General features: G+C 36.6%; 1 protein-coding gene across 3 annotated transcripts in view; it reads right to left on the reverse strand.

Moving 5' to 3' along the window:
- Nucleotides 1–24,293, reverse strand: part of AFG2A (AFG2 AAA ATPase homolog A) — a 334,710-nt gene that overhangs the window by 289,657 nt on the left and 20,760 nt on the right. For all 3 annotated transcript variants that reach the window (XM_061192006.1, XM_061192005.1, XM_061192004.1), the window contains exon 10: nt 1,783–1,937. In XM_061192006.1, the coding sequence (XP_061047989.1) occupies nt 1,783–1,937 (155 nt within the window). The remainder of the gene's footprint in view (nt 1–1,782; nt 1,938–24,293) is intronic.

Consider the following 24,293-nt stretch of genomic DNA (forward strand, 5'->3'; position numbering starts at 1 on the left):
ACAACTGTGTTCTATAAGAAGCTAACAAGTGCCTGCTTCACTTAGCTTTTGCTAATGACCATAAAATTTAGTGGCTCAAAATAACTTTATTATTTCTGACAATTCTGAGGGTTAACTGGTTTCTCCTGGTTGGGGCAAACTTTGATCGGAGTGGGATAGTCTAGCATGGCATCACATGTCTGACAATTGGTGATGACTAGAATGAGGGGATCTCAACTAGGAGGGCTCATCTCTGTTCACACAGTCTCTCATCCTCCAGGAAGCTAGTACAGATTTCTTAACAAAGCTAATGCAATGTCAAAGACCAGCAAGAGAAGGCAAGCCCTAAGCGCTTTCAAGCCTGCTTGCATTATGGCTGCTAACACTCCACTGGCCAAAGCAAGTTACATGGCCAAGTGCAGATTCAAGGATGGAAAACTTGACTCCCTAGCGTTAACAGTAGGAGCTACAAGACTGCAGTGCAAAAGGGCAAACACAGTGATGGGAAGAATTCGTGGTCATTTTTTGCAATCTACCACACTGCAAAATGCTGCAAGTCTCTGCTCCACGTGGTCCATGGTGAAATAAGTTTAAGTAACAGCTCTCTTTTGACACTTCAAGATACATATTGACATATTACAATATAATATAATGCAGAACACACTGCCAATGCTTGTTTCAATGTTCATTTTCTAAAAATATTAATATATTCAAAGAAAACTATAAGGCCATCCCCCACCCCCGAATATTAGGCCCATGTGTGTCACAGGTGACGTAACAGGTGGTCCATGCATAAAAGGTAACTTCTGTTGCCCTTGTGGTGATCTCACTGAAAACTCTGCAGAGACAGTCAATGATGAAGTATATGTAAAAGAACCCAAGGAAACATCAAGCATCATTAGTAGAAAGTATCATTAACTAGAAGATTTTTTTTTTGTTCTAAAATTAGCCTAGTGACATTTTCTTGTAAAACGAAACATGGAATTAGTATACAACCCAGTAACTGTACTACACTTGGGCATTTGTTCCAGAGAAATGAAAACTTATATTCACACAATATCTGTAGAAAAATGTTCACAGAAGCTTTATTCATAATAGCCCCAAACTGGAAACAACCCAGATGTCCTTCAACTGGTGAATGGTTAAACAAACTATTGTACACATATACCATGGAATACTACCCAGCAAAAGAAAGGAACAAACTATTGATATATAACAACTTGCATGAAACGCCAGGGAATTACAGTAAGCGAAAAAAACTAATCCCAAACAATTGCATAATGTATAATTCCATTTATATAACACTTCTGAAATGACAGAATTTTAGAAACGGATGCAGGAACAAGGTGGGTGTAGTTATGAAAGGGCAAAGCAAGGGATCACTGTGGTGATGGAAATCCTCAGTATCTCGATTCTGGTGATGGATACACAAAACATTACATGTAATAAAACTGCACAGAACTAAATACACAGACACAGACACACACGAAAACATAAATGAGTACAGGCAACACTGGGGAAATCTGCAAAAGATCGATGATTCTATCAATATCCTGCTTGTGATACTGTATTATAGTTTTGTAAGATGTTACCATTGCGGGGGGGGACTGGGTAAAGGATACATAGGCTCTCCCTAAAGTATTTCTTACAACTGTACTAAATCTACAATTATCTCCATAAAAATTTCAATTAAAAAAAATTTTTTTTTAAGTTTAGCTTAGGAAGGTAGTTTCCCTGGGGTCTTAGTTTCTTTCAGAGTTTAATTCAAACAGTGTGGCTAGCATGAGGGTACAAATGACTTACATTTGGGACATCAATTGCTACCTCCCTCATGGCACTGGGCCTGATGTCATTCATCCCCTGCAAGAAATCTTTCAGAGTAATCTTCACCAACCCAGCCATCTTGCTGTCAGGGAGGTTAGGGTGTTTCCTCAAGACTCTCCTCAAGGCACGAAGACCTGTAAAGAGAAAAGTAACACAAGCTTTGTCTTCCACCTCATAAATACACACTGAACCATTACCAATAAAAATAATAACAAAAACCCCAAAGCTCATGCATATTATAATATTTAAAATTTTGTGTGCTTGTGCACGTGCGTGCGTGCGTGTACAGTGGCGGGAGGGTGGGGAGGGAGAAGGGATAATGTGGGGGATGAAGGCAAAAATCTAAATGCTTAGTTTTGGCGGTAAAAATATGACAAACTGCTATGAAATATGAAAAGACAGATATTTTACATATGTGAAATAAAATTTACAAAACAACTTCCGCAAAAAAGACCATAAAGGTTTGTCAAAATAACCCGCTTGGAGAATTTCTTTGAAAAGAGTAAAATATTAAAACAGTAACATACCTTTTGCCCTGCGCTTTTTGTTAATACACACAAACCAGAGTTACAAGTTTTGTAAGGTATTGGCAGAACATCTTGAAGGAAACGTTCAGCTGGCAGTTAGAAATGTGGTTTTCGAATTCAAGACAGAATCAAACTTCAGAGTTATGTGTATACACACGAGATCTGATATTGTAGGAGTAGAAGAGACCTATAAAAGGGAAGCTAGAGAGGGATCAGGGATGGAAGAATGAGGGCTGACGTCTCAATCTTAGGAAAGTCGATCATTTGAGGAGTATAGGAACAAACGATGGTTTAGGCAGCGATAGAGAAGTAGAATCAGAATAGTAAAATACCACAAAGCCAAAAAGATGATCAACCAAGTCAAATTTAGAGAGATGCAAAATAACTTAAAAGAGATCATGCTGACCTAAAACATTACCGATGTTAGGTTCTTTGTTTTTGCTGTTTCCTTGGAGTTTAAGCACTGACAGGACTGAATGCCGCAAGCCATCCCCCCATCAAAGTTGCCAGATTTAGAGCCCCTTGATCTGTGACAAAGACCTCTAGTCTAGAGGGCAGCAAAGTCCCTATGTGCTCTTTGCCTGAGGGTGTTTTGTAATGAAGTGCTGTATTTGTGTTCTAGTACACAATGAAGTTCCACTTTGAAGAATTTTAGTCTCAGAGACCTCTTAGAAATCCAGTCTGAATAATTGAACTTGCCCTGGGACAACAACAAGCTCCATCATTTTTAATGTCTTTTGTCTAAAATGTTATGCCTCAGTGAATTTTTACTAAATTAAAATGATGCCATAATTGTCATCTTACTTGCCTTCATTTATTTGAACTTTGAAACAGAAGCATTGGTTCAAGGAAGGAAAACACAAACTCCCCCAAACAGAGGTTTGGATATCTTTGACTACTAAGGAAAAAGACTGAATAATACACCACTCAGAAAATAGATCCACAGTAAACTTTCCCAAGGAAAGCTATCACTGCGAATCTAATATTCATGGAGGTCTCCGAGACAGTAGGCTAACCAGAAAAAAAGCTACAAAAGAGGAAACTGAAGATGTATGTAAAAAGATCACTATTTTCTATGGAAAATTTCTTAGGCCATACTCTGCAATCTGCAATCTATGTCACTTATTTAAGCCTATCTTACAAATACCTATATGGTTTTCTGCCTTCCAAAAATATTGAAAGATAATTCTTCACATCTCTCACATTTCTGCTTATCTTTCCAGCAGAAGCACTAACTGTCTCTGTTACAGACTATCTTTTCAAGGATGTTTGTATACAGGAAGACAGAGTGTCTCCCTCCAAAGCAAAGGGCAGATATGCTTACTGCCCATTACAAAAGATTAAGGTTCCCTAAGCTCAAGGTTCTCCTGTAATGCCACCTTATAAGGACTCAGATGTCACCCAGCCCTTTTTGTATCTCTTTGTGAAAAGTGAGGCTCCAGGAGCTGGTGCAAATGCTGCTTCTCTGGCTACTTCTGTTGCTGTAAGTAGTAGTCTATCCTTTGACTCTGACCCAGGAATACTGTGTCTTCGGAAAGCACTTGTGAAACTTGATAACTTGCAAGTAGGGTAAAATCGCAAACCCTTCACAGTTCTTGACATGAAAATAAAAGTTTACTTTAAATTAGGCTGTTTCACTGCCCAACATACCTTTTAAATGGTGCAATCATAAAAAACTAAATAAATAAATCCTCAGTAATAAGGCACTGTGTTGTATTAAACAGCACCTTGGTGACCTGAAAGAATTAAAGCAGTTCTAAAAAATCTTACATAAATGGAAGTGATCAAAAGACCAAAAGAATCTAACACTTCATGTCCCAAATGGCTATCTGGCAATACTTGTCAATATTTCTAATTTAGACCAGATACCTTACTCTTACCAGTACTGATATACTAGAAACTGAAACAAAGGAAGTGGTCTAATTTTCCCACATTCATGTCACAAGGCATAAAGTGGGACAATAAAGGAGACCCATTATTTTCATTTGAGAAAGGGATTTGGAAAGGGCAGCAGCCACTCACGAGGCAGGGACTGGCAGCCAGCTGAGCTGGGGACAGCCCTGTCTCCAAGTCAGTCAGACAGGGAAAGACAAACACCATACGCTACCACTTAACATGTGGAATCTAAAACATGACACAAATGAACCTGTCTATGAAACAGAAACAGAATCACGGAAATAAAGAACAGACTGGTGCTTGCCAAGGGTGAGGAGGTTAGGAGAGGGATGGAGTGGAAGGCTGGGGTTAGCAGATGTAGGCTTTTATACAGTAAGTCCCCTACATACGAACCTTCAAGTTTCGAACTTTCAAAGATACGAACATGCATTTGCATGTCTAATCACGTAAGTTTGTTCACGTGTCTGGAATACATTGTCACATGCATGCATCCTCTAAAACTGGTTGAGCTTTTGTGTACTTTACTGTAGAGTACTGTATAGCAGCAGTCCCCAAACGCTTTGGCACCAGAGACTGGTTTCGTGGAAGACAATTTTTCAACAGACCAGTGGGGGGCGGGGTGGGGGGATATGGTTCAGGCAGTAATGCAAGCGATGGGGAGCAGCAGATGAAGATTTGCTTGCTTGCCTGCCACTCGCCTCCTGTTGTGCGGCCCAGTTCCGGGACCCCTGCTGTATAGAGTACAGTAGTACAGTATCTTTATCTCAAGCCCAGGATGTCGGGAAGCAAGTGTAAAAGCAGCGGTGATATAGGTGGTACTGCTAAGAAACGCCAAGCAATAACGATGGAAACAAAAGTGAAAATAATTGAGAGAGTGGAGCGACAACAGGAAGAATAAGAAACTGAAGAACCGAAGAGATTCACGATGCAGGAAATGGCAAGGGGATTTTCTTTATTTGAGGAGGCACTGCTAGTTTTTGAGGCACGGGACGCAAACATAGAACAGTACAGGAAGGTTGCAGCAGCCATTCAGAATGCAATCCAGTGCTACGATGTCATCTATGACGAGATAAAAAAGAGCTACTACCCGGACATCACTGGATTGTTTTTTCAAGAGGGTAGATAGAATTCAATCCAGCAAGGAACCAGAACCTGTGCCATCAACGTCAGGCGTCAGTGAAATTGCAGCTTGCCCTCCGTCTCCTATTGCTGACGATCCTTCGGTCTACCATCTCCCACCTCCTCTCCCTCCTCCAGTCAGTAACTCTTCTTGCCTGTTCACTCGGTGCCAGCCCCTGTATGCCAGCTGTTGTACTCTACTACTGTAGTTTTCAAGGTCCTGTACTATAAGATTAAAAATGTTTTATTTTTTGTGTGCGTTTGTTTTTTATGTATTATTTGTGTGAAAAGTATTATAAACCTATTACAGTACAGTACTCTATAGCTGATTGTGTTAGTTGGGTACCTAGATTAACTTTGTTGGACTTATTAAAAAAATGGACTTACGAACAGGCTCTTGGAATGGTACTCATTCGTATGTAGGGGCCTTACTGTATATGGAATGGATAAGCAGCAAAGTCCTACTGTATGGCACAGAGAACTATGTTCAATGTCCTATGATAAACCATAATGGAAAAGAGTATTTTTTAAAGTGTATAGGGAGCTGCCCTGGTGGTGCAGTGGTTGAGAATCTGCCTGCTAATGCAGGGGACACGGGTTCGAGCCCTGGTCTGGGAAGATCCCACATGCCGCGGAGCAACTAGGCCCGTGAGCCACAACTACTGAGCCTGCGCGTCTGGAGCCTGTGCTCCGCAACAAGAGAGGCTGCGATAGTGAGAGGCCCGCGCACCGCGATGAAGAGTGGCCCCCACTTGCCGCAACTAAAGAAAGCCCTCGCACAGAAACGAAGACCCAACACAGCCATAAATAATAAAAATATAATAAATAAACAAAAAATTCAGGAGAAATTAAAGATAACACCACAGACAACACCATTTATTTATTAAAAAAAAAAGTGTATATATATATGTATGTATAACTGAATCACTTTGCTGTACAGCAGAAATTAACACAACACTGTAAATCAACTATATTTTGATTAAAAAAAAACAAAACTGTGTCTTCTGCAAGCACCAATAGCAGTAAGCCTCACCAAAACAGAAGGACCCATGCAGCTCATGTAGGGCTCACACCTTACACCCTAGAGTGACCAGGGTCCCCAACCCCCGGGCTGGGGACTGTTAGGAACCGGGCTGCAGAGCAGGAGGTGAGTGCCGGGCGAGCGAGCAAAGCTTCATCTGCCGCTCCCATCGCTCGCGTTACCGCCTGAACCATCCCCCCATCCCCCCCACCACACGTGAAAAAATTATCTTCCACAAAACCGGTCCCTGGTGCCAAAAAGGTTGGGGACCGCTGCCCTAGAGCATATAGCTCTAGTGACCAGAGGGGAGTGTGCTGCTGGGCACCACAGAACGTCACCTACAAAAGGCCACTTCTCCAAAATCAGCCAACGTAACTGACCTACCCAACACACAGAAAAAAAAAACACAGCAAAATCTGCAAAATGAGGAGACAGAGGAATATGTTCCAAATAAAGGAACAAGACAAAGGACTCAGAAAAAGGACTCAGAAAAAGGACTAAACAGAGGGGAGATAAGCAAGCTACTCAGTGGAGAGTTCAAGGTAATAATCGTAAAGATGCTCAGCAAACACAGAATGGATGAACACAGTGAAAATTTTAACAGAGAGAAAATATAATGAAGAAAACAAAGGTAAAGAATACAATAACTGGGGACTTCCCTGGTGGCGCAGTGGTTAAGAATCCACCTGCTAATGCAGGGACACAAGTTTGATCCCTGGTCTGGGAGGATCCAACATGCCACAGAGCAACCAGGCCCGTGAGCTACAACTACTGAGCCTGCGCTCTAGAGCCCGCGAGCCACAACTACTGAGCCTGCGTGCCACAATTACTGAAGCCCGCACGTCTAGAGCTCGTGCTCCACAACAAGAGAAGCCACCGCAACAAGAAGCCCATGCACCACAATGAAGCGTAGTACCCGCTCGCCACAACTAGAGAAAGCCCGCGCGCAGCAACGAAGACCCAATGCAGCCAAAAATAAATAAATAAAATAAATTTACAAAAAAAAAGAATACAATAACTGATAAGATCCAAAATATACAAACAGCTCATAAAAATCAAAGAATATATACGTACACACACACACTCACACACAAACACAGGAATATTATTCCGCCATAAAAAAGAATGAAATACTGCCATTTGCATCAACGTGGATGGACCTAGAGAATATCATGCACAGTGAAACAACTCAGACAGAAAGAGACAAATACTATATGACATCACTTACATATGGAATCTAAAAAATAATACAAATGAATGTATAAACAAAACAGAATGAGACTTAGACACAGAAAACAAACCTGTGGTTACCAAAGTGGAGAGGGAAGTGGGGTGGGACAAATTAGGGGTATGGGCTTAACAGATACAAACTACTATGTAAAAAATAGATAAGCGGGGCTTCCCTGGTGGCGCAGTGGTTAAGAATCCGCCTGCCAATGCAGGGGACACGGGTTCAAGCCCTGGTCCGGGAAGATCCCACGTGCCGCGGAGCAACTAAGCCCGTGTGCCACAACTACTGAAGCCCGCGCGCCTAGAGCCTGTGCTCTGCAACAAGAGAAGCCATCACAATGAGAAGCCTGCGCCCCGCAACAAAGAGTAGCCCCCGCTCACTGCAACTAGAGAAAGCCCGCGTGCAGCAGCGAAGACCCAATGCAGCCAAAAATTAAATAAATGAATAAATAAATAAATTGACTTAAAAAAAAAAAAAAAGATAAGCAACAATGATTTACTATACAGCACAGGAAAGTACACCCATTATCTTATAATAACCTATAATGGAATATAAACTGCAAAAATACTGAATCATTATGTTATACACCTGAAATTAACACAACACTGTATTATAAATCAACTATACTTCAAAAAAAAAGAATAACTAAAATAAAAGATATGCTAGAAGGAATCAACAGTAGATTACATGATACAGAAGAATGCATCAGCAAACTGGAAGACAGAGTAGTGGAAATCACCATGGTCTAAATAGTTGGTACCTAGAGAAAAGCTGCAGGAATAGTTTTGCCTCCCCTCGCCAATAAAGCCGAGGACTATTCTTTAAATAAAGTAAAAGATCTGCCCAAGAAGAGCTTCTAATGAAGTACTGGAATCAACAAGAGAAGCTGAACAGAGGCTGTGATAACTCCAGAGCTCATGATACCCATGCAGAGGTAGCAGGGAGGGGAGGGCAATCAGTATGGAATAGCACATAAAATCATTCTACTTATTTCTCATAATTCTTTTCTTCTTCCATTCATTTCTGTCTAATCTTTATTAAATCCTTCTGTTTTTTAGGGTTTATTATTTTTTTAATAATAATGCACAGCTTTTTATTTCTCAACCTTTCTTCATTTCTAACATAAGAATTTCAGGTTGTAAATTTCCTTGTAAGAATTGCTTTAGCTGCATACCACAGATTTTGATCATGCAATTCCAAATAGCTTTTTATTTGCATATTACAGTTCAACCAATAATTTATTTAAAATATTCTAATTTCCAAACTGTGAAGGTTTTTTAACTGACTGAATTTAACTTAGAGAACAAGGTTAGTATGAAATTAATTTTTCAAATGGCAAATTAATAAGCATTCTCTACCTGTTTGAATATGTATATATGTTGTTGGTTCAGTGTTCCAAATACATATCCATTAGATCAAGTTTGTTGATAGTGTTCTTCAAACCTTCTCTGTCCTCAAAGACTGACAGAGATGTGTTAAAACTCACTAAAATGGTTGTTCTGTTCATTTCTCCTTGTAGTTACAAAAATTTTTGTTTTATATGTTTCAAAGCTACCCTGTCAAGTACATCAGATTTAAAACAGTTATAGCTTCCCAGTGAACTGAATGTTTTATCAATATACAGTAGTCATCCTTATCTTCAGGAGTGAGTTTTGCATTAAAATTATTCTAATCCTTACCACTTCCTTTTCTTGCTTTCTTTGAGACTCAATCTTTTGTGCTTTTCACATTCCATTTTGCCTTGTATTTAGTTTTAAAGTTATACACTCTCTCTCTATTATTTTAATGGTTATACTAAAAATGTTAACATACATATTTAAGTACAGTCAAAGTAAAGTTAATCATGAGGCTGCAAGGAAATTAACAGGTAAGCCAGTGACATAGATCTCTACATTATTCTTCCGCAGACAAGGTTTTTAAACATCCAGAATGAACATTTGTTTTTTTGATCTCTACCATGTCATTATTTCCTCCATTCTATATTTTATTTGCATCTACTTTTCTCTTTCACCAAAAACTTCCACTAGTGTGATTCTGTCTCTTGAATGGACCTTGGTCTGACTTCATAATCTTAAAAATCTTGTCAAAGAATGAGATTATTTTAAACTTTGTTGTTTTGTTCTCAAGTCTATTGACTCTACTCTTACATTTTAAATTTCTTTCATGTTTGGGTTTACTGTGTTGCTCTTTTCCAGCTATCTGAGTTGAATGCATTTATTTTTAACCCCTCCTGTTTCCTGATAACTGTTTTTGTTATAATTCCCTCTTAGATAAAATCTAAAACAGTTTTTACTACCATTCTATTCTTAACATTTAGTTCCTTATATAATTTCTTTTGCAGCTCACACAGAGATTATATGAGCATTATGTAACTTAGTTTTCAGTTGTACCAGTTACTAAATTATTGACTTTCAGCTCCAAAACCATACTTCTAAACTTGGCTTTGTGATACTTGGGGCTGAGACTCTGCAAACTACACTTTGGCTCCATGGTAGGCTTTGACAATGCTAGAGCAAAGCTCTAGAGAGAGACTGCAGATGAAGGGGAGAGAAGGGACTCTTTACTTCTGTGGGCTTCCTGTCTGTCTGCTATTCCTGTGACCACCACTCTAGCAACCCCTAAGAGACATCAGCACCAACCTACCAGTGCCACATTCTCAGAGGTCTGAGCCAGCCTTCAAAATATCAGGCAGTTCTTCAGAGGTCTGAGTTCTAGATTTTAGAAATCCCAACCTCTTTAGTTTCCCCAGCCTTACAGGTGATAGTAGCTTCTCAGTTAGTAATTTTATAATTTGTTATGAATTCTTTATAGTAAATTCTCTCTACAAAAATGAGTGGTAGAGGTTCTATCTGCTAACTGGATCATGACACAAATAACAATCCTATGGAATTTTTAAGAAATATCCTTTCTTCCCATTATATGCAGACTGAGGTGTTTTTTTTTTAAACAAATTTGTTTTATTTATTTATTTATTTATATTTTTGGCTGCGTTGGGTCTTCATTGCTGCACGCAAGACTTTCCCTAGTTGTGGAGAGCGGGGGCTACTCTTTGTTGCGGTGCACGGCCTTCTCATTGCAGTGGTTTCTCTTGTTGCGGAGCACAGGCTCTAGGTGTGCGGGCTTCAGTAGCTGTGGCTCGCGGGCTCTAGAGCACAGGCTCAGTAGTTGTAGCACACAGGCTCAGCTGCTCCACAGCATGTGGGATCTTCCCGGACGAGGGATCGAACCCGTGTCCCCTGCATTGGCAGGCGGATTCTTAACCACTGCGCCACCAGGGAAGTCCCCCAGACTGAGGTTTTTATAAGTGAGAGCAAAACTACCCAAACATTTTAAGAGGCTAATATAACCTTGACTCCAAAACCAAATATGAACAAGAGGGCTTCCCTGGTTGCGCAGCGGTTGAGAATCTGCCTGCCAATGCAGGGGACATGGGTTCGAGCCCTGGTCTGGGAAGATCCCACATGCCACAGAGCAACTGGGCCCGTGAGCCACAATTACTGAGCCTGCGCGTCTGGAGCCTGTGCTCCGCAACAAGAGAGGCCGCAATAGTGAGAGGCCCGCGCACCGCGATGAAGAGTGGCCCCCGCCTGCCACAACTAGAGAAAGCCCTCGCACAGAAACGAAGCCCCAACACAGCCATAAATAAATTAATTAATTAATTAATTTAAAAAAAAAGACAGTGAGTATTTAAAAAAAAGAAATATGAACAAGAAAAAAAATGTCTTTCACTTACGGACATGGGACAAAAGTTCTAAATAAAATATCAGCTGACTAAATCTAACAGTGCATTAAAAATTGTATTTCACAATCAAATAGAGTTTATCTCAGAAATGAAAGGCCAGTTCATCAAAAAACCTAACTCACCACATTATTGAGATTATATAATTATTTTTATTAATGCAGAAAAAATATTTGATAAGATTCAACATCCATTTGTAATGATAAAAATAATTCAAAATACTCTTAGCAAAGTGTATTTAAGATTACATTCCAGAAATCTTTAGCAAATATTACACTTGATGAAAAAACTTTACATGCAGTCTCTTCAAAACTGTCAACCAGACAAGGACACCACTATCACTACTACTGGATAATTCAATTGTGGAGTCCCTGGCAATTAAGAATAGAAAAAATGAGACTGAGAAAGAGCCAAAAGGATGGAAAGAAATAAAACTGCCATTATTTGCATATGACAATCATTTACCCAGAAAAGCCAAAAAAAAAAAAAAAATCAAAGGAAAACTATTAGAATTATAGGAGATAAGCAAGGTAGACAACCTGCAAAAAATAATCAATATAAGCTTTTTCTACACCAAGAAAAGCAATTTTAAAATATAGTAAGAACAAAGATACCATTCACAACAATGACAAAAATAATAAAGTATATAGGAATTTTCCTTACCAAAAACGTAACACCTCTATGGAGACAATTCTAATAAAGAGGAAAATATGAATACAAGGGAGACATCCCATGTTCCTGAATGGGATGACAATACGACAAAAACATTGATTATATTCAAAATAATCTATATATTGTAAATGTGACCGCAATCAAAATGTCAGTTGTATATTTTTGCTAAATTAGAATAAACTTTCTCTAAAAATATACTGTGGAATAAAGGTCTATACATAACTAAGTCAACAGTAATGCAAATAAATAAGATTTACCTTACTGGATATTAAGATATAATTAATAGTATTAAAAATGTGTTTAAAAGTTATAAGACTAGACAGACCACACTGGGACAGAATAGAGTTCAGAGATAATCCATACATTTATAATATTAATATCTGATAAATTTACAATAATATATCATAAATCAATGAGGAAAGGACAGGCTATTTAGTAGCTGGTAAATGAATAATAGGAAAATTGGCTCATTGTGTAGATCCCTAGCACTGTGTCTCTAATGATCTTTTCTGGTAGACAACATTGCATACATGTTGTCACACTTCATTGCTGGAGGATTTTTTAAATGTCCTGTGTGACTCCACTGGGAGAGGACTCTTGGAAGCTTGTGCCTATTTTTTTCCACACTTTGCGCTATGTGCCTTGGGCTGCTTCTGCTTGGTATCCTTTCATTGAAATAAATCAAGGCTATTAATACAACTATATGCTGAGTCCTGTGACGACTCCTAGTGGGGCATCAAACTTAGTGGTTTGTTACAGGGACCACCAAATATGTAGACAAATATAAATGAATAATAATTGAATAAAACACTAATAATAGTGTTTTTGCAGTAAAGAGAATCAAAGTGTTCCCAAACTGTTTGCACTTTTCTTGCATTAGTCTCTAGTAAGCCAAGGAGACATATTGTACTATGTAAGATAAATACTAAAAGATGAGTAAAATACATAACTAAAAAGATAACCAGAAGATGAGGAAGTAACAAAAATACTTGACTATTCCAAGAGAAGACAGTAAAAAAGATGAAAAAAACATACAAGTGGGACAAATAGAAGGTAGATTAAACCTAAGTATTTAAGATATTACCCTAAATATAAACGTATCATGTACTTGAATTAAAAGACTGACAGCATCAGATAGATGAAAAAAATAAAACCCAAATTTGTGCTGTTTACAAGAGTCATATTCTGAAATATAAAAATACAGAAAGGTTGAAAGTAAAATAGAAAAAGGATACCATGAATGTAAAAGGAAAATAGTGCATCTATATCTACTATCAAATAGACTTTAAGAGGTATTACTAGACATTTCAGGATGATAAAAGGGTCCATTCACCAAGAATACATAAAATTCTAATACATGCCTAGTAACAAAGGCTCAAAGTATAAACAGCAAAATTAAGCAGAACTAAAAGGAGAAACAGACAAATCTGCAGCCTTACTTGCAGATTTTAACACACTTCCCTTGGTAACAAAAACAAACAAACAAACAAATATATATGTAGAAGTTATAAAAACAAAATTAACTCACCTATCTTAATTGGCATATATACAAAACAATAAATATCCAAAATAGTAAAATATCCATGCTTTCAAGGGTACCTAGAAGGAGTACCAAAACTGACCACAGGGTGGGACACAAAGCAACTCTCCATAAATTTCAAGGATTGAAATCATAATGTTTATGTTCTCTGATTACAATAGACTTAATAGCAAAATCAGTAACAAAAAGATACCAAAAATACAAATATTTGGAAATTAGCCATTACATTTCCAAATAATTCATAGTCAAAAAAAAAAATCCAATGAAAATTGTTAATTTTTTTAACTGAATAATAGTGAAAATATAACATGAAAATTTGTGGGATGCTACTAAAGCTGTACTTAAAGGGACAATGACAGGCATAATGCACATATTAGGGAAGAATAAAGGGTGAAAGTCAATGAGGTGCTCATCTTATAAAACAAAGAATAAAATAAACCAAAAACAAATAAACAAAACAAAACAGTGGGAAGGAAGTAATGAAGATAGGAACAGAAATTAATGAAATGGAAAACAAATGTGCAATTAAAAAAACAAATCAATAAAACCAAAGGTTTATTTTCTGAAAAGGCTATTAGAGATAAATCTCTGGCAAGACAAATCAGGGAAATGTGAGAAAAGACACACATTACCAATATCAGGAAGCAAAAATGACTACTGAATGGTCTACACTACAGAACCTACAGGTCATTGAAAAGATAATAAGAGGAAACCAGGAATAACCTTATACCAAATAACTCAAAAATTTAGATGAAATGAACCAATTTCTAGGGGGGGAAAAAAGCTTATCAAAACTAATACACAAAGTACATAATTGAATATTCCAATCGCTATTAAATTCATTATATAATTAAAACCTTTCCCACAAAGAAAATTCTAAACATAGATGGCTTCACTGGTTAATGTTACAAAGTAGTTAAGTATGAATATAACACTAAGCTTACAAAAACTCTTGCAGAGAAAAAAAAAAGGTCAGGATAATTCCCAACTTGATTCGTGAGGCCAGCATAACCCTGTTCCTCAAATCTTAAAAGGACATTACAAGAAAACTGCAGACTGATATCTCTCCTGAACATAGGTGCAAATATCCTAAACAAAACATCAGCAAAAATATCAATATGTAAATAAAGGATTATACATCATGACAAGATGGCTATATTCCAAGAATGTAAAGTTAGCTTAACATTTGAAAATCAATCAACATCATGTTCCACATTAATAGAATAAAGAAGAGAATATGATTATCTCAATAGACCCAGAAAAGGAACGTCATAAAAATCAATATCATTAATTATAAAAACTAGGAACAGATGGAAATTTTGTTACTCTATCATATTAGCTACAAAAAACAAAGAGCAAATATAATTCTTAATAGTAAAAGGTTAAAAATTTTCTCCCTAGGGGGCTTCCCTGGTGGCGCAGTGGTTGAGAATCTGCCTGCCAATGCAGGGGACACGGGTTCGAGCCCTGGTCCAGGAAGATCCCACATGCCGCGGAGCAAATGGGCCCGTGAGCCACAATTGCTGAGCCTGCGCGTCTGGAGCCTGTGCTCCGCAACAAGAGAGGCCACGATGGTGAGAGGCCCGCGCACCGCGATGAAGAGTGGCCCCCGCTTGCCGCAGCTGGAGGAAGCCCTCGCACAGAAACGAAGATCCAACACAGCCATAACTAACTAACTAACTAACTAACTAAAATAAAATAAAAAAAGCAATGTTTAAAAAAAAAAAATTTTCTCCCTAGGATCAAGAATGAGATAAGGATAAGTACTGTTATCACTTCTATTAAATACCATGTTAAAGATCCTAACCACTACAACAAGGCAAGAAAAAGAAGTGTAGAGGTTAAAAGGAATGAAAACTGTCATTATTTGCAGATTGTATACACAAAAAACTTTAACATGACTACATACATAAAAACTCAACCAATTTCCATACACACTATTAAAGTTAATAAGGGAATTTAGCACGGTAGGTAGACACAAAGTCAGTACATAAGAGTTTAGTTTTCTAGATACCAACAAACACAATTAAAGTGAAACTTTACAAGATGCCATTTATAACTGCATTCAAAAAAACCTAAATACCTTAGAATAAACCTGAACATTATGCAAGACTTCTTCACTTAAAACTATAAAACTTTGAGAGAAATTAAAGACCTAAAATAAACGAAGGGATCTACCACATGGTAGATAACTTGTAGATATTAACTTTCTAATTCTCCCTAAATTGATCAAGAGATTTAATAATTCCAATCGAAATCCAATTTTGTTTTGTCTTGGAGGGGAGGGAGTCTAGCAAGCTGATTTTTAAAGTTCTAGGCAAATGCAAAGGCCCAAGAATAGTCAAGACAATCTTGAGGAAGAAGAAAAAAGGTGCACTTACCCTCCAGAAATTAAGTCTTTTCAGAAGGCTTAAGTGATTAAAGATATTTCAGTATTTTGCACAAGGATAAAGAGATCAATGAAACAGAACAGAGAATTCAGAACAAACCCAAACTCTTGATTTATGACAAAGGTAACACTGCAGAGCAAGAAGGATGGTCATTTCATTAACTAGTGCTGGTACAACTAATTATCTACATGGAAAAAAGTGAAATAATTATAGATAGTAATGTAAAAGGAGAGATAATAAAGCATCTTTAAATGAAAGAAGATAATATAAAATAAAATACTCACAATTGTGGAATTTACATAGATTTCTTAAACATGATAAAAAAAATCACTATCCATAAAGAAAAATGTTGATAACTTGGTTCATTATATTTATATGTTATAATAAATGTATATGGTTACAAACTTCTATTCCTCAAAGACACTGTAAAGAGAGTAATTATTTTTTTAAAAGCAACACAATAGAAAAATTGAACAGATATCTGACTAGGCATGTCACGAAGGAGGACATCTAAATGGGCAATACATATATAAAAAATTATTCAACTCAGTCTTCAGAGAAATAAAAACACAATGAAATACTGTTAAAAACCCACAAAATTCTGGCAAGAATGAGAAGAAACTGGAATTTTCACACATTACTAGTGGAAGAGGAAATTGAAGCAATCACCACAGAAAACTTTTGGCAGTATTTACTAACAACAACACACACATATTCTATAACCTGATAATTCCACCCCTAGATATAAAGCAAACAGAAATGTGTACATCTATGCACCAAAAAAATATGTGCAAGAATACTGATGGCATCATTACTCACAATATTTATACAATAAAATATAGCAATAAAAATGAACTAATGCCACAACAGAATAAAATGATGAAGCTCTCAAACCATAATATGAGAGAAAGAAGACAGCACAAAACAGGCTGAACTAATCTATGGTGTTAGAAGCCAGAAAAGTGGTTGCCTTTTGTGTTGAGATGAAGAGTAGTGGCTGGGAGAGAATCTGATGGAAGTTCTAGGGCACTAATAATGCTTTATATCTGGTTACATATATAAATACACTCATGTGGTCACATGAGTGTATTCACTTTGGAAAATGCATGGATCTTATAGTTTTTACTTTTCTATATATGTTATATTTCAGAAAGAAGTTTATTAAAAAATAGAATACATAAAAAATGAAGTGAAAGGGAAAAAACCTATAAACAAAGCCACTATAAACAAGGGAGAAAAGAACAGGACTTGAGGAGAGACAAGAGCATTCCCTATGTTAATGAATCTGCAAGTATTTTTTACAGAACAGTTCTCAATGAGAGAATCACTATTCTGTACCTGTGTTACTTACTTGCCAATTCAGCACAATTCATATTAAAGCAAAGCAAATAGTAAAATAAAATATCATGTCATGAAGCCACTGAGGAGATATTCATTGACTATAAGTTACTCTTTCACAGGTACTCTTCTTCAATATTAGTTCTATTCATTCATGCAAAATATTCACTTAGAAACTCCTAGACATAGTTAATTCATTCAACAATGTACTGAGCTCTTTCCTAGAGTACAGAAGAGCAAGAAGGCAGATAAACCTCTCATAGTGCTAACAGTCTAATAGAGAAGACATGATAACAAGTTATTATTATATACTGTGCCAAGCATTATGACATGGAAAGAACAAAGTGGCACAAAAACACATGTCAGGGACATCTAACTCAGTTTAGTAGGATTAGTGACAGTTTAGAGTTAGACAACCCTCACAGAAATCATTTAGTATATTCCTTTATTTCACAAATGAAGAGAGACTAAAACGTGTATACAAGCTAAATAAGTTAGACCTGAAAAATGAGTTGATGTTAAACTGCTAATATGGGAACTGAGGCCAAAGAGGCAGCGGAGTATTCAAGGCAGAGGGAACAGCATATATAAAGGCCTAGGGACAAGAATGAGCGTAACACTTTAGAGATTATGCATCCCTGAAGAACAGTAGAAGACAAAATCTCTGTCCTTAAAGAGTTCACTCTTAGAAATACGAAAGAACATGTTTTAAATAAACCTAAATCCATCTCTATTCATTTGTTTGTAGATACATGAGAAGATGAAGTATGGCAGACTGTCAGAAAGGGAAAAAGAAAATAGGGAAGATTACAGATTTGCAAAAGCTGTAAAAACATTAACAAGGATACTGGAAATTCCTGCCAGAGCCCTTCAGATTCTTTCTCAATATGAGGTTCTATGATTCTAGACGCTGCACAGAGGTACTGTACTTTATACAAATGCTATTCTTGAAAATAACATAAGTTGAAACAGAATTTATATGAATTAAATGTATATCAGAGCTTATAAAGTTAAAGATCCTTGGAGCTATCATATTAATGCAAACAACCCTCCATGGTCCTAGATCTGCCACTAGCTCAGATGTCACTTGACATATAAAACTTAGCTCCTCTGGCCATCAGTTATGTCATTTATTAAATGGAAAGATTAAAATATATCAATATTTTCTCTAAATTATTTTCAGCTTTATTTTTTTTATTTTATTTTTTTGGAAAAGGTAGTCTTTTTAATAACTGCTTTTGTCACCAGGTTAAGTCATGCAGTTACAAAGTAGTTAGAAATTTCTGAAAGGATATTATTGTTAAAAAAAGAAAAGCTCATTCTTATATAAATAATATCTAGTACTTCATTGGGACACTACTGTTCAAAAGGCCCTGGCCAAACAACTCCCCAAAAAAACACAACCCCAGGTTGTTTCCAGCCCATTGGGAATGAAGCCGTGTGCAGAAAATTCTATGATGCTAAGCTTAAATTATTGGACATCACCATTCCTCAGGAGGCCATACTAGAATCTATGGCAAGAAATTAAATTTTTAAAAATACACATATTTTTATAAACCAGAAGTCAACAATTAACTAGAGGAGCAAATGGACACACAAACATCATCAAGGAATATAGCTTAGGGCAAGCAATCTATAACATTTCCTTTCATTACTAAGTTTAATTTTAAAAATGTAAACAAAAACAGAAGCAATACAACTATGTTAAGAAACACAGCTTTGAAACAAAAAAACAGGTGTAGCTAATTAAATGTGTCATTTTTGCTTTCATTATTTTATGTTCTAATGATCTCAAAAGTTTTGAAGTGGGAAACAAGTTGCAAGGAAGAGAACAAAAGGCAAAATGCCCCAGGCAAGCCTAATGCCAACACATTCTTTCCGGTATATGACATATTCTCCTCAAGCCCCACATCACTATCCAGATATAATCACTTCTGGACAAGAGCAATTACTCTAACTTCATGCTCTTCAAAACCACCTGCTCCAGATTCAATCAACAAACATCTTGCTCCATGCATATGGAATCCTACAATTTTATACTTAATGCTTGCTAAATAATGATGTTATTTTTTGAGCATGCAATTAAGTTCCTTCCTTAGAAACTAAAATTCATCACAGGAGTAATAATGTTTTTTAGAATTATTATCTACCCTACAGACAATTATATAAAGAAGTAACATGAAACATGGGCATCTGGATCTCAGATTTGAATTGTAAAAGTTAGGCATAAAATTTCTGAATAGTATATTCAGGCAAATGAAGACTGAAAGCAACTATAAAAATCTAAGTCTCTCTTTTTAAAATATACTTTCCTCAAAATATCAGAATTCCAGAAATGTTTTATCTGGAGTCTTTACTCTCCCTCAACTCAGTATTAAGTATGGACAAGGTGATAAGTATCACTTGATATATCACTGGGAGAGTTCCATTTCTCACTCCTTATTCATAGAAAAGAAATTAAACAGAATACTCTCAAAGAGGGTATTGTGGTTCTTGCGTTATTTATATTACAAATGATTGGTATAACTTAGACTGACTGCAGAAGCCAGGTCTATTACGAATCCCCTATTACTTTTAAAAATTGCTTTTAAAAGTAATAGCACTATGGAAAGCACCCTGGTCTCAAGACCTGAATCTTGGGCCAAGACTTCACTAACTGCTTGAGCTTGGATGGATCACACAGTCTGTACTCATCTGTGAAATAAGGGAATGTACTAAATGATTTCTGATAGGGTCTTCTAGTTCTAAAACGACAGAATTAATTCACTTCACCAGTCCCAGGTTTTAACAAACTTTCCTAAAAATACAGCTTATAGTTTCAAAATTTTAATATCAAATTATTTATTACCCGGCTTACCAACCCTATTAAAATGCAGAGTTAGGAACAAAAAGGATAGTTTGCTTACAGCACAATTCTTATGCCAACAGAGGTTGAAGATCTATGGCTTGGTGGACTAGAGCAAGGTCCAGGTAAGAGGAGAGGAACCAGGAAAATAAGGAAGGAATATAGTCTGATATGATTTTGACTTGGGGCGGGGTGGGGGGGGCGCGGCAGGCCAATTATATTTGTCCCTTTTTTTGGAAGGTACAAAAACTCTAAATAACATACCATTAAAACTGAAAAAATAATTCACAGTCACTATCTCTGTTCCTTCAACTTTCAATCACCCCTCAATTTATTGCGATCTACTAGAACTACTCTCTTCCAAGGCCCTCGTGACCACCCAAGTACTAAGCACTTGATGTCACTGTGGTCTCTACACTGTCGATCCTGGCCCCACTATTTATTTCCTGTGTGATCTTAGTGAAGTTCCATAACCTCTCTGACCTAAGTTTCTTCACCTATAAAATGAAGATAACCATATAAGGAATGCTGTAAGAAATCATTAACACGTGTGAAGGCACTTCAAACAATGGATGACACATTGTAAGTACGCAATTAGTGGTAACTAATAATATATTATTTCTAATTACTTCCTCCCTGAATCTTCCCTCATTTGAGTCACCACTTTTTTGGGGTTCTCTTCCCACCTCTCTAGCCACTCCTCAGTCTCCTATACCAGATTTTTCCTAACAATTCAACCTTTGAATGGTGGTGTTCCCCAGGATCCCTTTTTTCCTCAGTAGCAGGTTAAAACCTCCCTGATCCTTCACAAATACAACACAACATATTATAATTTTACCTGTTACATTGCTGCACTTCTCTGTGCATCCTGAGCTCTAAGAGGAGAAAGTCCAAGTCTCTCTTATTCACTGAGGTAGTCCCAGCACCAAGTGCAGTGCCTGGCTCAATAAATGAACGAACGAATGAACTCTGTTCGTTCTCTCTAAGTGACTTCATTCATTTCAATGGCTTCAGTCATAATCTAACTGGTGACAACTCACTAAAACATAGATCTAACCAAGACTCTCATCTCCAAAACCTGCAATTCAAAGTCCTGCAGCTTAGACAATGTAAACAATAAAGAGGGGTAGAAGGTGGAGAACAGAGTGGGCAGGAAGAAGACATCGCAACAGTCCAGACAAGAGCAACGAAAAACAGTTAAAAATTTTTTTTAAAGCTGAAACTCTGAATAAATTTTGAAAATAGAGCTGACAGGATTTGATAAAGAGTAACAAAAAAAGGAATCAAGAATAACTCTTAGAAGTAACTTTCTTTTAGAAAGACTGATTTTTTTTTTTTTTTAATTAGAAAGAAAACCTTTCCTTAGGTTTTCTACTTTTATAGCCTTGGCAAGGCAACTCAGAAAATTTTCCACTAGTGAAGTAAATAGGATATATCACTTAGAGCTTAAACAGAATCAAAACTACCACTTGTTTTTCTGAAACAAACCATTCAGCTCCAGTGATTTCAAATGAACAGCAGAACTAATATTAAGATACCCAATTCACTGACCAAAAAAAATTCCACTTCTCATATAATATCCATAATGTTTATGCAGTAGGAAAAATCCCAACATCACAAATATAACTATCACTATATTTCAGAATTACAAAACAGAGGGGAAAATTCATTGCTTTATGAGATATTATATTGCATAATTACTGCCTGTTTATCCACCTACAATAATGAATAAAGATATGATCCCTTATAAAATGCATTAATTAGAGTGATAATCGTGATACATACATCAATTTAATTTTGTTGCTCTACTGCAGGGCTACAGTGGACTCACATGTGGGACGACGTGGGTAGGGGAGGGAAGAGACTGTAACTCTGACTATGTATGACAGGAGAGCTCTCACATTCAGCAAGAAAATCTGTCAGGGAGGCACCCCCAAAATAAGCCATATCTATCTCTAGTCTGCATATTTCTATTGACGGGCCAGACTTTTACTGATCCAGATTCAGTAAAAGTCACTACTCTAGCAAGGTAAAGGATTCTGCTAGACTTCCCTGATATCACTTGTACTAGAGTAACCAAATACTTCATAAAATCAGGAATACTGTCAAAATTCAAATAAGCATCTACCAGAGAGGTGCATAAATACACATAAAATATGAAAAAATTTTTTTTAAAAAGAGAGAAAGTGACACTTACCAAGGGCCTGTATAAACCATGAACACTGCGGTCAGGCTATACTTCTAAACCTCATAAGAACTCTTTTAAAAATGTTATCCAAAAAAAAAAAAAGTTATCCCTATTTAGCAGGTGAGGAAAGAGTTCAAGAGGTTAAATGGCTTGCCCAGTGACTCTCAGTTGATAAGGGGTAGTGCTAGCATTTGAAACTAGAGCTCACCATAAGCTTTCCACAAAACCCCACTATTTCCCTGGACCTTATTTAAAAATATTGAATTTTTACAGAATCAACATTTTAATTCTAACTTAGAAAACAACATTGGCAGAATTCAAAAATGGTGGAAAATGTTAGAAAAAGAACCTTTCTTAAGAACTGGACTGTACATAGGAGATCTTCCATGAATTCCTGTTCAAATAAGCTAGTGAAGGGTGGGAGGGAGGACTAACAGCTATAAATATCTCAGAACCCTGCTACAAGACAGATAAAATTTTCCATTTCACAAGAAGTTATGTTATAGTAATTAGATTCAGTATTTTTACTAGACCTACGTAAGTGTAATAATGACAAAATCATTGTTTAAATAAGAGTTTTAATTCTTCCTGTTCTGTGATGGTATCTTATCAAGGCCCAAGCATTTGGTATGAACATGTTGAAATGATGTGTAATCAACAAGGATGCTAAAGATAAATTCTTAGAGATGTGAAGCAAATGCTTCCTTCCACTGTTAACAAAATGACCGAGTCCACTTCTTGAAGAAATCAAGCTCTATTTATATTCACTCTCCTGAAATGGCACAGGCAGCCTTAGAAGGATAAGTTTATAATAAATCCCTGCATTTGGAAAACATTGTTGCTAAGCATCTTCTAACATTCAGCAGAGTTTATACAATTCATGTCTCCACTGCATAATTAACATTTCACGTTTTCTAAAAAAGTGTGGTATGCTTATCTATGTTGTTAATTTAAAACATTATAAATTTTGAGGGAATTAATAAAAGGCTATGCAACTAATTAATTAGAAAGGCAGCCTAATCCCAGGAGGCATAAAAACATAGACATTAAATGTCAGGATGTGTCAGGGTTGAGCTTATAAACAGCTTGTCTGCTTGAGATAAAACATTTCAAAATGCAGCTGCTCTTTGCTTAAAAAGGTGAGCTACAAAACATTAGGCTTTTGGACAAGTCACGACTTATCAAACCACACTCTAGCTCAAAAATTAATTATAAAGAAAACATAACATTTGAAAATCAGTTTCACACCCAACCCTCAACATTAAACATTATATCTGCTCAGATAATAAGAGATCCAATTGTTGAAAGCAATACTACAGTAGTATTTCCAACTTTCTTATTTGTTATGGAGACAAAGTTTAAAAATACGGAAAATATTCAGTAACACTAGAATAAAAGATTAGAAAAGTTGAGAGTAATCACACTGCAAAAGACACAGCATCACCCTTACAAACTCTGGAATAGATTGCAAACCTTCGGTCCTCTGGAAAAGCATGCACAAACATATATACTACAAGGATTTTGATCTTTTGTATTAATAACCCACAAACAATAACCTTAAGATTAACAAAACAATCAGTAACATAGTTCACTTAGGTTTTATGACATTCTGAATCACTTCAATGTATGTAATTACTAGACACCTGTGCACCACTTTTTATTAAAAATGGCAGGGCTTCCCCAACTAGAAGGCAGTCCAGGAAAAAGGAAAACCACCAGACAGCCAACACACAAAAAGCTCAAAGAACATACAAGTCCACAAATCATAAGCAAGCAAATGTTCTAAGAAAAACACACGTCTACATTCTTACTTGTATTCTTAATTGTTAATCCTTAACTATTTCCTTAATTGTGGCTTTCTATCTTTCAGAATTATTTTTCATTTTAAAGTTTTATTCAGAACCATTATATATACCTGCAAGACAAACTTGGACACTCATTTTCTCCTACAGTCGGAGACTAAAATGATACAGTAGTTTAGAAT

The sequence above is a fragment of the Eubalaena glacialis genome, chromosome 5 (genome assembly GCF_028564815.1).
Source record: "Eubalaena glacialis isolate mEubGla1 chromosome 5, mEubGla1.1.hap2.+ XY, whole genome shotgun sequence".
Taxonomy (NCBI): Eukaryota; Metazoa; Chordata; class Mammalia; order Artiodactyla; family Balaenidae; genus Eubalaena; species Eubalaena glacialis.